General features: G+C 58.3%; 1 protein-coding gene across 2 annotated transcripts; it reads left to right on the top strand.

Moving 5' to 3' along the window:
- Positions 1–7,367: 7,367 nt before the first annotated feature.
- On the top strand, positions 7,368–13,810 carry GBX1 (gastrulation brain homeobox 1). Of its 2 annotated transcripts, none has more exons than XM_074898172.1 (2): positions 7,368–7,827; positions 13,186–13,810. In XM_074898172.1, exons 1-2 carry the CDS (start codon positions 7,368–7,370, stop codon positions 13,704–13,706), a joined length of 981 nt encoding a protein of 326 aa, XP_074754273.1. In that variant the 3' UTR covers positions 13,707–13,810. The 2 variants fall into 2 exon arrangements, with proteins under 2 accessions (XP_074754273.1, XP_074754272.1); XM_074898171.1 differs by having other exon boundaries at positions 13,162–13,810.
- Positions 13,811–14,011: the final 201 nt, after the last annotated feature.

Raw genomic sequence — 14,011 nt, 5'->3', positions numbered from 1 at the left:
TGGAGATCTCACACTTACTTGGCTTTCTTTATCTCTTGCTGTTCTTCTATTTCTCTCTTCTCCCCTTTCTCTCTCTCTTTCTCTTGCTGTCTGATGCCACTTATGCTTCCTGAACAGTGTCGCTGAGCAGCATGGGGAACAGCCATGCTGCAATTGAGAAGCTAGATGGAGTGAACATGTTGATGCTCCTAGGAGACCTTATCCAAACAGGAACTGAAGACAGCTTTGCAGTCCAAGTGTGGGCATTGCTTTGGGAATGTTGCCAGGAATTCCCAGTCTTGATTTGCTGTACAAACACAAGTCAAAAGAAACCGAGAACTTTCAGCAGCATGCGGTGCCAGAATGGAAATGAGACAGTACCACAGTGCTGCCAATATAAGCCATGCCTGTGCCTTAGGAGCCCAGTAATTTATCGGAAGTGTTTGGCTAATATCACTCTCCCAGAGCAAGATCCAAACCCAGGAGTGAAGGAGGTGTTAGCTCTCCTAAACAGAACAATCCTCAGAGACGTGTGAAAGGCTCCTACCTTGTCCAGGAAAAAAGAAACAAAAATAAGACACTTGCCAGGTTCAGACAAGTTGGGTAACAGTGCCATCATCCAAGCTGAACTCTCTCATCTGTGCTGTGAGTGGGCTGAAGGGCTCAACCCAGTGTCCAGCCTGTAACTGGTCCCATTAGGCTGGTCCCTCTCTACTCACTCCGTATGTTGCTGCTCCTCAAGCAGTCTGGAGCATGATAAGTGCAACATGCTACCTGGGATATTTAATCACTATAATCACTGCCAGCAGCTTGCCTGCAGATCCTACAGCCTTGGCAATCTGCCTGCAGCCCCATGCTCACAGCTCTGTGTCTGCTGAGCAGCCCGTTCCTGCAGGGCACGGGGTCTCAGAGACCTGCCAGTGGGGTGTGGAGCAGCAACATTTGCTGCTGGGGCCACGTCTAGCGCCAGGTTTAGGTGGTGAAGCTCCCAGCGCTGTGTCTTTGCCTCCGTCCCAGAGGAACCAAGTAGCAGCCAGCCACACTTCCCACAGAGTCTGCACACATTCATCCTGGGTCCTGCCTTAGGTTGAGCTGCTCAAGTACTCACCTGGCCAAGGCCAGTGTGGCTGGATAAGCTCTGGTCCACTGAGGATGACGCTGAGCTTATGCTGAAAGGCAGCCGGGGAGGCAAGGTGGCATGGAAAGGATCTCAAGGGACCCGATAGTCACAAGGGGTTGAGCTAGCTCTGGCATGACAGTCCTGTTGCTAATGAGCTATGAGACCATTTTAAAGTGCTCTATGCAGGAAACCCATCTGCCCAAGGTGTGGGTGCAGCGTTGGGTGCAGGAGGCAGGAGAGATGCCGGGAAAGGTTGAGCTCCTCCAGGTACCCCATGTGCTCTACTCTGTAACAAGGCCTGGGGGATGGTGTGCTTTCTGCTTGATGGACCTGCTGGCTGCTGAGGGTGAGGGAGCTTCACACATGCATTGCTTGTGGTTTCTGCTTCACCTCTGCCACCCGGGGCTAAAGGGCAAGGGGAGATGGTGCGGAGGTGCCTGCCTCGGCTGCAGTTATCCTGGCTGCTGAAACAGTTGACTAACAGTTTCTCAGCCCCACACTTTTCTGTGTGCCCTTAGCAAGCCCAACAGCCTTCAATCACCAGCTCTCAGAAAGTGTTCCTTTGATAACACCATGTAGGAGCTGTGGTCTTGGGCTATGCGTGTGTCCAGTGGGCAACGGGCAGCTGAGCCATTGTGGTTTCTGCCGGGAAGCGTTTGGGGCTGGGCAAAAAGCCTTTGCTTGTCAGTCTGAGAAAGCGAGCAGTTTTCAGATCAGGAAGACCCAGCTTGGGGGCTGCTTCTAGGCACTCTGATGAACCACAGAGGTCACAGGGCTTGGTACGTGAGACAGGCCACTGTTACCGCTGGCCTTGCAGCCACATACCAGACAGGTATGTGGTGGTGCTCTAGTATGCTAGCTCTGCCCTTCAGTCCTAGGCTGGACCACTCCAAGTTTTTCCCTATTTCAGAAACCCTGGCTTGGGACAGGTCCTTGGAAGTAGCTGTTTTCTGCTCTGCGATCTTGTCAGCAGCAAAACTATGCATTCAGGAATGCTCTTTCTACAGTTAATGAGGATCCTGGATTCTTACTGCTCCAGCTATGGCTCTGCCAGGCCTAGTTGTAAAATGTGTTCCCCAGGCATGAGAGGGTGTTTCCTCAGCTGCTGCAGACAGGTTTTGCTGTAGGAAGCTGCAGCCAGAATCACATGGGGCAACTCGACAGTGGTGTGAAAGCCTGTGAGGCTGTGTTTGCCGAGCTGTGCTGGGACGGCCTCGGAGCTCCTTGCACCCAGGTTGCCTGCTGGGGCAGGACTTGCACATCAGCCATTGCCCACCTGGGGAATGCTGGACCACCGTTTGGACTACTTCATGGGTAGAGTCCGATCGTAGAGTCGGTGCCTGTGATAGGAGCCTTGCTTCCATCAACGCAACACCACAGCCACAGCCATCCCGTTCTCTAGACTTCCCAAACTTTGAGTAAATAATTTTGCAACATTACACTTGCTTTTAATATGTTTAGTAGCTATATTGCAGGAATGCCTAGAGGCCGTGGCTAGATTTAGTCCTGTTGTGCTAGATTCTGTGTAGAGATCGTAAGTGGAGCAGGTAGAGGCATAAAGTTAAGGTTGCATAGCAGTTTCCATTAGAAAGACCTGCTTTCATTTGCCAGTCAGTTATTAAACTTTTAACTGTTGCAGTTGTGGTTTGCCATGCTGTGTGTCTGCTACAGAAAAAATTAATTGGCCTCTACTTAGCCAACAGCCTGTGCACCAGGAAAATGCACTAGACCCCCCCACCTCGGAGGAGCAGCTTACAGTGCAGGAAGGAGGGCTGGCCTGCGTGTTTCTTCTTCCGCCCAGGATCAACTTTTCCTAAATGACCAGCCACTGAGGATCCCATTTTGCATTTTGACATTTTGGGAGGCTGATAGTTTCCTCCCAGGAAGCCTCTGCCGATGCTGAGCAGTTTGAAGTTGTGCCGGAGCCTCTGCTGACCAGACAAGCCATCTACCACCTCCAGCATAGACACTGTGTCTGAAGGGTCAGGTGTTGAGCAGGACACTTTCCAGGCTTGCCTACTGACTCCAGAAACACAGGCAAACTGACTTTTCCATGCTCACATGTCTGCAGCAAGGAACTTCTAAGAAAAACAGGAGACAGAAAAATCCTCAGCAGTTCTGATGCGATAAACAGGCAAGAAGACGGGTGGGAAGCAAAGGCAGACTGAGGAAGGAGGGCCAACTCCGACGGTGATGGGGTGGAGGAAATGGGACAGGCTGGTCTGTAATTGCTTAAGGGCACTTAAGACTTGATTTCTGTACTTAGGGCTCAGCCTGGTGAGACTCAGGACCAAGTTCTGAGGCTGATCAACACAGAGCTATGATCCAGCAATCTCAAAACAGACAGGAGACAGCAGGTCTCCTCCTAAGACTTTTTTTTTTTTTTTAGCTCAGTGTCTGATAATGTATCCAGCAAGGTCCTGAGAGGTCTCTGTCAACAGCTGAGAGTGCAATGAGACCAGGGGCTTCACAAATTGCACACACAATATTTCTCATGTACCTGATGTGTTGGACAGCATATCTTCAGGGATGTTAAGGGAACATACTAGCTACTTGAGAGTGGGGGATGGAGCCTGATAAAATGGAATAGAGTGGCTCCCCGCAGAGAAGGCGTGTGGGGAGGGAGAAACGCCCAGGGAGCGTATTGAACAGCGGAGGTCTGAGCCTCAAGTGGAAGCCATGGAAACTGCATTTCCACCAGACAGTGAGAAAAACTGTGGAAGATTAGATATGGGATACAGAAATTGGGAAAGCCCCTGGAGGTCTAAGGGGTGGTGGCATTATCATGTGCAGCCTGGACCCTCACCCTTCCCGTCTGGCTCACCCTGCAGGAATAGCAGATGTGGGAGCTCTCAATCGGTGTCTTGTTCAATGTATGCACTACAGTACAACAGGACAATATTTGCTGTATTTTGCTTGCAACCTTTTTGTTTGTTTGTTTGTTTTTCTTCCCAGTCCTTCAACCTTTTCTTCTCTGGATCTTTGCTTTATACTTTGGCAAATGAATTTCTACCCTACTTTACAGCAAAGTCTCGCAGACAAAGTAAACCAGAGTGGAGTAAGTTGTCAGGTCCCCTCCTCCTGGGGGTTTGGTTCTCCGGGGTCTGGGCGAGCATAGATGATGCAGCTCTCCGCCCTCGGGGAACCTCAGCAAGAACCTGCCACTCTCCGGATGAGGAGCTGCTTTTAGCTCTGGCTCTCACCCTTAGTCTCTGCCTACCCTAAGATGGAGGTACACCTGATCTTGTAACTCCCTGACGTCGACAATGATCCCAACTCACTGGTTTGACTTTCTGGCTTGGTCTTGGACCTGCCTCACCACTTGGAGAGTGGGACTTGCTGGGTGATCACTGGACTATTGGATCTAGACCTGTCCAGGACATCATCAGGATTTGAAGAGAGACAGGGACTGCAGGTAATGCAAGTGTGTGATCAAGTAAGCAGAACCCTAATCTTGGAGACAGGTAGGGACTTGCAGGTGCAAGCTATTGATTTGCAGAGCTCAGTATGAGAGCTTGTGTTACTGGCTTCAGGAAGGACCTGCTGCTTTGGGCACAGGCAGTCATCCTTCCTTGTGGGAGCTGTTGTTCATTCCCCAGCTTTCTCAGTTTTCCCAGCAAGGCCACTAAAGATAGCGGTTTCCTGTTGCTCTCAAATATCTTGATAACTTATACGAGGGTGTGAGTTGAAAGTTGCATATCAAAGGTTCATTGAACAAGTGATCACATTGCAGCTGCTCAGGAGTTAGGAAGTTACTTGCACAGCCTTGATTTGGACCCTTTTGAGTACAGGTGTTGAGGTCCAGGAACTCCTGCGTGGCTAAGCTTTCATTTTCCCCATGGTCTAACATGCTTTGAGAGCAGTGGAATGAACCCAAGTTGTGCGCATGAAGATGACACCAACCGGAAGGTTCCTTTCCATGGAGACATTCAGCGGGTGAGAGAGAAGAGCTGGGCTGAGGCCAGATAGAATATGGATGCTGACGTGCAGACCTTGAGATGTCCCTTCTCATGTCACAACTGATTCCTAAGGCAAGATTCATCCAAATCCTAATCCCTGACAGGCTCCTTCCCAGCCTGAAATCTGGGCCCTCATCCTAGACTAGGGGCCAAATGACCTAATTTCTTCCTCGGTGATCCAAGGGCCATCGGTTAGTGGGAGGTAGCTGCATCACAGTGGTGAGAGGGATCCCTCCTGCCCAGCCTCAGTTTTATGATTCAATATTTGGGTCTGGGTGAGTATTTTAATACTGACTTCTCCACAGTCTGGATGATTATTTTAATACTGACTTCTCCACATCTCTGTTTCCCTGGCTAGGGGTAGGGCAGCTCTCACCATGGAGGGATATTTGCTTGAGACTGCAAGGATGTGCCATAGAGAAAGGCAGAAAAGACACGAAAGAAAGAGGAGGCTCTGTGCAGGCCCTTGGTACCGATGTCATTAGCCAGACCCTGGGGATTCAGATTGTGCCTGTTTAGTGGAGGAAAGCTGAGCACCACACTATCAGCCTGGTCCACACAGGATTCAAGTGTCAAAACACACTATTCAAGGCCGCAGAGAAGCAGGTGGGTAGCTAAGCGTTCACAGGCACTGCATCCCTGGTCAAAAGGTGAGTGCAGCAGGCAGGAACAGGCAGGGGTCCTGAGAAGAGGACTGCCCCTAGGTGAGAGCTGGAGGTCTGGCATGGAGCTGTGCCACTGAACACCCAGTCCAGAGTGAGTTTAGACACGACTTCAGCTCTGGCATTTCTGAGCTTCTGAGTGCTTTCCGAGGTGATGCTGATGCTTTCCCGAAGCTCTCGTTTGCTCAATGTTCAGTGTATTACAGGCCCGGCGAGCATCTCCCTGTGGAGTGGAGCACAATGCAAGCGCCGAGCTGGGGGGGATAAATACTTCATTTTAGTGCGGGGACTCCCCACGCAGGGCCGGGCCGTGCTCCTCAGGATGCAGCAGGGTCGGGTGGGGCTGTGGAGCTCTCGCCGCCGTTGAGGAGCGTTCGGCTTGCGCTGGTCTCCCTCGCTCGAGTGATGTGCAGAAGGGCCCACGGGCAGCCAGGCCGGGGTCCATGTCTGACACACGGCGAGTGCGCGGGTGGGAGGGGCAGAGCCCGGGGGGCTTTGTGCAGCGGCACCGCAGCGCCGGCGGGTTGGCAAACCCCAGCCGCGGCCGGTTTTGGGGTGCCCCAGGGGCAGACGGATCGCGGCGGGCTGCAGTCGCTCCTCCGGCGCCCCCCGGGCTGCGGCCCCGCTCAGCCGGGGGCATCGGCACCGCTTGCCCCGACAGAGCCGGGCACCGGGAGCGTCCCCCCGCGCCGGTGCACGGCGCCGGGGTCGCATCATCATTCCCCGTTCGGGTTCCAGCCCCCCGTTCCCAACTCCGTCCCGAGCGCGGCCGCCGAGCCCGCCGATCTCACGGACACCCCGCTCCGAGCCCGCCGCCGCGCCCGGTGCCCTCCCCTCCGTCGGCGCCCGGGACGCAGGCGGGCGATCTGCCGGCACCGAACGGTAGCCCCGGTGCCCCGCTCCGTCGGGGCGCTTGAGCCCGCCCGGCACCGGCGTCCCCGGGCCGGTCCCCGCCTGGTTCGGCCGTCAGGAGCCGTCAGGAGCCGTCGGGAGCGCCGGCCCGAGCCGGCTCCGGGAGCCGCTGGAGCCGGAGCGGAGCGGGGCCCGGCTCGCCCCGTCCGTTCGTTGTCCCGGGGGCGGCCCGAGGAAGGATGCGTCGAGCCGCGCGGCGCAGCCCCGTCCCGTCCCCACAAAAGCGCCCTTGTGCTGGCCCCGTAATTGCTAATCATCAATCACCATTAATAACAGCTGATGAGGCGGGAGGGGGAGGTGCCTTCCCAGGGGCCGGCCAAGCCGGGGGGGAGCGGGGAGTCTTGCCCCGCCGGAGCGGGCGCTGAAGGAGGAACTCGACCGTGATGTGCGGAAGATGGATGAGAGCAGAGGGTGACACCCCCGCCCGCCTCCCCTCCCCTCCTTCCCTTCCCCTCCCCTCCCCGGCCCGGCCCGGCCCCCCCGCGGCGGGGCGGGCGGGCGGGCGGCTCCGAGCGCGCCTCCACTCCGCCGCGCCGAGCCAGCGAGCGGGCGGGCGGGCGGCAGCTCTCGCTGGGCGCCGGAGCCCACGGGAGGCGGTGGGCGCAGGCCGGGGCCGGGGCCGGGGCCGGGGCCGCGGCGGGGGGGGCCCGGCGGCGGCGGCGGCGGCGGCGAGTTGGCGGCGGCCCGAGCTCGCCGGAAAGTTGGTGCCGGCTGAGCCGGCGGCGCCCGCTCGCCATGCAGAGACCCAGCGGCCAGGGGACCGCCTTCTCCATCGACTCGCTCATCGGGACGCCGCCGCCGCGCTCCGGGCACCTGCTCTACACCGGGTACCCCATGTTCATGCCGTACCGGCCGCTGGTGCTGCCGCAGGCGCTGTCCCACGCCCCCCTGCAGTCGGGGCTACCGCCGCTGGCGCCGCTGGCCTCCTTCGCCGGCCGCCTGACCAACACCTTCTGCGCCAGCCTGGGCCAGGCCGTGCCCTCCATGGTGGCCCTCACCACCGCCCTGCCCAGTTTCTCCGAGCCCCCCGACGGCTTCTACCCGCCGCAGGAGCTGCCCCCGCCGCGCTCCAACCCCGACGCCGGTTGCCGGCGGGGCGCCGAAGGCCTGGAGGCGGAGGAGCTGCCCCCGGGGCGCGACAAGGGGCCGCCCGAGCCGCCTCTGCACTTCCCGGACCCCTTCCCCGGCCTGGCAGGTAAGAGCGGTGCGGGCCAGCCCCGCCCGGCGGAGAGCAACTCGCCCGGGACTCCCGCAGCCCCGAGGGGTCTCTCCCGGGGGCTCCCCCCCGCCGCCCCAGCGGCGGCTGCGGGCGGGCGGGAGGCCCCGCGGGCTCCCCGAGCTCGCCGGGGCAGGAGCCGGGGGCGCTGGGGACCGGGGAGTCGGCGGGGGAGGGTGGAGCGGCGGGCGGGATGGCGGGGCCCCGCTGGGCCGTGGCGGCGGGACCTGCCCGTGGCTGCGTTCCCGTTCGGTCCCGTCGGGCCGAGCCGGGAGGACCGGGGCCGGTTCCCCTCCGTGCCGGGCCGGCTCCGCCGCGCCCGCAACTTTCGGCGGGTTGGGAGACAAACTCCGCTCGGCGCTCCCGAGCCGCGGGGCGGGATTGCTGCCGGTCGTGGCGGCCGCCCCGGCGGGACCGGAGCGGCGCGGTGCCCGGGAGCGGCGGCCGCCCCGGCGGCGCGGAGCTCTCCGAGGTCCTGGCACCCGGCCCGGGGCCAGCGAGGCGGCGGGCACCGGGTCCCGGCCCCGCTCCCGGTCTCGTTCGGTGCCGCCGCAGCGCGATGCCGCCTCCCGGCCGGACCGCGGGGCCGGGGGCTCGCCCGCAGCCCGCTCCGTGCCGGGCTCCCGGCCGCCCCCTCGGCGGCGTCGCGCTGCGGCTCCCGGCCGCTCCGAGCCCCGCCGGGGCCGTGCCCAGGCGGCCGCGCCGTCCGCCGCCCCGCGCAGCTGTCCCCGCTGTCCCCGCGGCCTCGGCACCGGCTTTGCCCGACGGCGCGGGCGGGCGGCGGCGCCGCGCCCGGGAGCCCGCCCGGTGCTGGCCGGGGGCGGCTCCCGCCGCCGTGGTAGGGCCCGCGGGGTCCTCGCCTTTGTGAGCCGCGGCCGCTCCCCCGAACGAGCAGGCAGCACCCTCGGTGACTTGTTGCTCTGGATTTCGCAGCCCGCTCCGGCTCTCGCTCTCTCCCACCTCGGCTGCGGCGGCCGAGGGCTTGCGGCGGCCCTTCTGCAGCAGGACTGGGGCCAGCCAGCCGCTGGCTTCCTCAGGCGTGGCCTGTCCCGAGAGCCGTCTCCCCTGGCCGCCTGAGATCCACCTTTGTCTCGCAGGCTTCCTGGCACGGATGCACGCCGAGAAGTCTCTGGCTGCTGCTTGCAGCGCTTGGCTGTTTGTTCTCCATTCTCCCTTCAGCCTCTGCTGGGCAAGTCCGGGTCTTTTCCTTGCCCTGCCTTGTTCTTCCGTCAGAAAACCATTTCCCTTGCTCAGGTACCCACTGAAGCTCGTCCTCCGGCAGGACAAGTGGGGCACTTCACCTCCCCATTGCCTTCATGCGTTACTGGGGCTTTGGTGCTCCTCCGGTGCCCCCGGGCCTCTGTGCCGAGTCAAAAGCCCCTTGTGATCTCACTTTTGTTCTGGAAGTCTCCTCAGGGACAGAACTGCCCCGGCCAAAAGCAGTATAACCACATCTTCCCAGCCTATGGGGAACTGAACTGCGTTGTGCTTGATCTCCCCCCACGGGTCCTCCATAGCTAATTCCAACGTGTTCTCCCCTCCCACGGGACTCAGACGAACTGTCCCAGGCAGTGGCCGTTTCTGATATTGAGAAATTGTATCTCTAAGACTCGCCCTGTTGCAACCGGCTCATAGGATAGAAGGAAATAAGTCTTGCTACCCCCGTTCATTCGCTGCTGCCTATTAGCTGTCTCTTAGCACTGTGCTTGCTCTGGAGCCGTGGAGGATGCTTGTCCTTCTGCACAAGCATGTCCCTGTGTGGACCCAGCTCTGTGGGCTGCTCTGCCCAGGTCCAAGAGGATTTGTCAGGCCAAATGTGCCCACCAGAAAGGGGAGAGAAATTTGGCATCAGCCACATCCTGGGGCAAGGTGTTCCACATATCCTTTATCTGTAGAAGAACCATGTGAAGAAGAAATGCCTCCTTTTGTCTGTTCTGCTGACATCAAGTGGATTATACCCTGAAGTGACTATTTCTGTCCCTGGGCTCCAGTAGTGTCTCCATCACGCAGGTGTCTATGGAGACAAGATCCGTTGCTTGCTGGATCAGCCAGAGGAGTCAAAGCACTATTTTAGGGCCTCTCTCTGCATCTACTGTGTTTTTCAAACTTGCTTCCAGCTGTTGGCACACTTCTTGAGAGGGAAGAGGCATGTAGGGAAACTGGTGATAAAAAGCAACAAAGCTGGGAGTCTGGTTTGTTACTACAGCTGCAACAAAGAGTTATCACCCCCAGGATAAAGGTACTCAACACCCCCGGCTCTCTACAGCTCTCCTGAGAGCTTGTTTGTTCCTGAGCTGTAGAGGTCTCCACTGAGATCCAGTCTGAGACCCTCTCTTGGGTTGATGTAGTAACTGAACGTTCAATCAGGCATGGGGTGATGTTTTAGTGTTATCCCCTATGAATGTGACAAAGAGCTCTTGTCTGCTTATCAACACAGGGCTCTTCTGGCTGTCACAACACCCATTCTTGATCTAGCTCCCCCTGATACTACTTGAATAACTTTGTCACCCATGACATCCAGCTCTCCTCACCATGCTTACTACATCCATAATCATAGAATGGTTTGTGTTGGAAGGGATCTTAAAGACCATCTAGTCCAACCCCCCTGTGCCCATGGGCAGGGACAACTTCACCTAGATCAGGTTGCTCAGAGCCCCGTCCAACCTGGCCTTGGATGTGCCCAGGGATGGGGCATCAACCACCTCTCTGGCAACCTGTGCCAGTGTTTCACCACCGTCACTGTACAAAATTACTTGTTTTATATGTAGTCTAAATCTAACCTCTTTTAGTTTAAAGCCATTACCCCTTGTCCTATCACAACAGGCCCTGCTAAAAAGTTTGTCCCCATCTTTCTTGCAAGCCCCCTTTAAGTACCGGGAGGCCACTGTAAGGTCTCCCTGGAGCCTTCTCTTCTCTCAGCCTGTGTCACAGGGGAGGTGCTCCAGCTCCCTGATCATCTTCATGGCCTCCTCTGGACTCACTTCAACAGGTCCATGTTTTCCTAAGATCAATGAACGGCTGGGACTTTGTGAAAAGCAAAGCAATGGGTCAATCCTATTCCTCGTCTCCTGCCTTCTTGTTGAATTTTCAAAGTCAAGGTGCTTTGCTTCATGACAGCTTCACTTCCTGTTCAAAGGCCTTGAATGTCACAGCATGCCATCCCACTGAAGGGGTGGGCTACCCTGCCTTCATTACTTTCTCAGTGGGGACATACTAGATGACTAAGAGACCAATATACCGTTTTTCTTTGTGAAAACATCTGATTCAGACTCAAGCATCATATAGTTCTGAGTTCCTTCCTGCAAACCCAACCCTTTTATAAGACATGGATGTGAGACATGTTAGTCTGCTAGAGACCATTTAAAATTTGGGGTCTGATTAAGAAGAGTGCATCCAGAGAGAGTACCTGTTTTAAAAAGTAACATGTTGCAGTTGGAAGCTCAGCCTTCTTCCAGTCCCTTAGGGTGTAGTCTGGGCCTACAAGAGCAAACTGTGGCTGCTCAGATGCCCTCCTCCATCACTGGGGAAGGGCAGTCAGGGCAGGACCCAGCAGTACTCTCAGTGAAGACACTGCTATCCTCGTAAGGGCTCTCTTATTTTGTCAGACCTTGTGCTCCACTTGCCAGAGCTGGTATGCAGAAAGGAAAACTCTCTTTTTCTGCAGAGTGCTTGCACAAGACTCTGTCTTGGCAGCCAAAGTACTCCATGTGACCTGCTGCTAATCCTCAGCCCCACGAGCACAAATTCTCTGGGTCTTTACCCCCTATGCATGTGGGAGATTTCTCCCCCTGCTCCCAACCCTTCAGAAAAAAGATGTTACTGTCTATTCTTCTATAGCAGAATAGAGATGAAGGTGTGTTTTTCCCACTGTGTGAAGCAGGAGGAGCAGGGAGGTGATTCCAGATCTCCAAAGTCACCCACCCGTTCTCAGGAAGCCACAGACTTGCCGCAGGACTGGCGAGGGATGTGGGAGTTCCACGGCAACAAAGCTCCTAAAGATGTCTCCTGGGCTTGAGCAGTTTCTTGCAGTGGCTGCTTGTGTATTTGCAACCCTGAACCTTCAGGTATCTGAGAGCTGTTCTGCCTTTCCCACCGAGGTGACGTGAAAGGTCTGGAGATCCAGTGGTCCAGGGTGTATGTGCCAGTACTTGGACACTGCTTAGAAGCTGTGCTGTCTCCCCTTTTGCGTGTAGGATTATATTGAGAGCTGCAGTGCTTCAGGACTAGCTCCTTCCAGCAGCAATTCCTGCGGTTGGGTCAGACCTGGAGGGTTTGCTGGGCTCTTTTAGTCTCAGCATGACAGAAAAGGTTCTGCTTGTGTATAGCTGTGGCTCCTCTCCCTCCATGACCCTTGGCTGTGGCTGGGAGCATCTTCTTGCTCCATCTCCTGCGAGGCCTTTGAGACCTACCAAGGAGGTGACTGGCTTCCAGGCCTTTTTCTGTCTCCTACCCATGTCCTCCCTTGCTCGATGGCTCTTTAATCATTCAGGCAGAGGTTTGGGACACAAGAAGCTCGCACGAAGATCCATACCCCTATACCCTGTATCCTTTCAGGCAACATAACAGGTGGTCCCCATGCTGCCTCCTCCCTGGGTGACCCGGGCTGAGGTCCTGAGTGCTGTTGGCAGTCTATGGCCTGCCCCTCTGCACAGACAGGTCGGGGGAGCTGCCACCATCAGCTGCCCAAGCACCTTCCTTGTTCCTTGGCTGTGCAGCTCTGCTGTCGTGCATCCTGGCAGCAGGACACCACAGGTCCTGTACAGCCCTGCAAAGAGGTTTGCTGGGCTGGAACCAGCTCTGGCTGCTGTTTCCAGGAGGGGTCCTCCTTTTGGCTGGTTTCTTTCTGGGTGAGCAGCATCGATGCAGGGGGACAGGACAGAAGGAGGGCTGAGCTGAGGGACAAGTTACAGACTTTCTTTCTGGATGCAGAGGTCCGGACAGGCCCCAGAAATGTTGCAGTGGCTCTGCTTGGATGAGGCAGCGATGCTGCTATGTAGGGCTGGGCTGTGGGACGGGGACGGCAGCAGCTGCTGCTGTGGTGGCTTGTACTCCAGGGTGCCTGCAGATGCGCCGGGTTTGGGGGTGCTGCCCCACAGAGCCAGCCAGGCTGCAGGTGGCGGTGGGGAGATGGTGCTGAGGCCTGGGATGCTGTTCTGGCACACACGCTGCCGGCAGCGGGGCCGAGGGCGCGGCTGGTGCCAGGGAAGCCGCTGTCTCGTTGGGAGGCACCTCAGGGCTGCAGGGAGGTGGCGGTGGTGGGGCTCCACGGGGGACCCTCGTGTTGGGGTGGGGGGCGGTGGGCCGTGCCGGCAGGTGCTGACGCTGTGTGCCCCGCAGACGGGAAGGCGTACAGCTCGGACGAGGAGAAGCTGGAGGTGAAGTCGGCAGCGACGCCGTGCAGCGAGCGGGAGGAGGAGAGCTCGGCGGGAGACAGCGAGGAGGAGCCCTTCCTGGACGGGGCGGCCGCCACCGCGCTGGGCACCAAGGGCAAGGTCAAGGGCGGCCCCGTGGCCGAGCAGGCCCCGCCGGGTTCCGGGGCCGGCAAGAGCCGCCGGCGGCGCACGGCCTTCACCAGCGAGCAGCTGCTGGAGCTGGAGAAGGAGTTCCACTGCAAGAAGTACCTGAGCCTGACAGAGCGCTCGCAGATCGCGCACGCCCTGAAGCTGAGCGAGGTGCAGGTGAAAATCTGGTTCCAGAACCGCCGCGCCAAGTGGAAACGCATCAAAGCTGGCAATGTGAGCAACCGCTCGGGTGAGCCCGTCCGCAACCCCAAGATCGTGGTGCCCATCCCCGTGCACGTCAACCGCTTTGCCGTGCGCAGCCAGCACCAGCAGATCGAGCAGGGGGCCCGGCCCTGAGCGCCGTCGGGGCTCCCGGACCGTGGGGCGGGCGGGTCACCGGCAGCGCGGGGAGGGGGGCCCGGGCGCCCGCTCGCACTCCTCTGTACATGTCCCTTATTTATTCCGTGTAAACTCTGTACATACGGCAGCGTGTCCGTCTGTCCGTGCCGCGGGGAGCGCGGGCCGCCTGGCCCCCGCGGGCCCCGGCCGTCAGCGGGACCGGGGCTGGGGCCGGGGCCGCGCTGCCCGCCGGCGCCCACCCATGTATAGCTGTGATTTCAATAAATTATTTTCTATGGAGCGAGGCGACGTTTTTCCGCGGT

The sequence above is a fragment of the Athene noctua genome, chromosome 2 (genome assembly GCF_965140245.1).
Source record: "Athene noctua chromosome 2, bAthNoc1.hap1.1, whole genome shotgun sequence".
Lineage (NCBI taxonomy): Eukaryota > Metazoa > Chordata > Aves > Strigiformes > Strigidae > Athene > Athene noctua.
Note: the sequence above shows the minus strand (reverse complement) of the source record. Positions and strands in the feature narration are given on the sequence as shown.

What these genes read in the sequence shown, in the direction of transcription:
- GBX1 (XM_074898171.1), top strand. Translation starts at nt 7,368, where the DNA reads ATGCAGAGACCCAGCGGCCAGGGGACCGCCTTCTCCATCGACTCGCTC. An exon ending in CCCCTTCCCCGGCCTGGCAG is followed by an intron (nt 7,828 to 13,161) that starts GTAAGAGCGGTG and finishes CCGTGCCGGCAG; the next exon opens with GTGCTGACGCTGTGTGCCCC.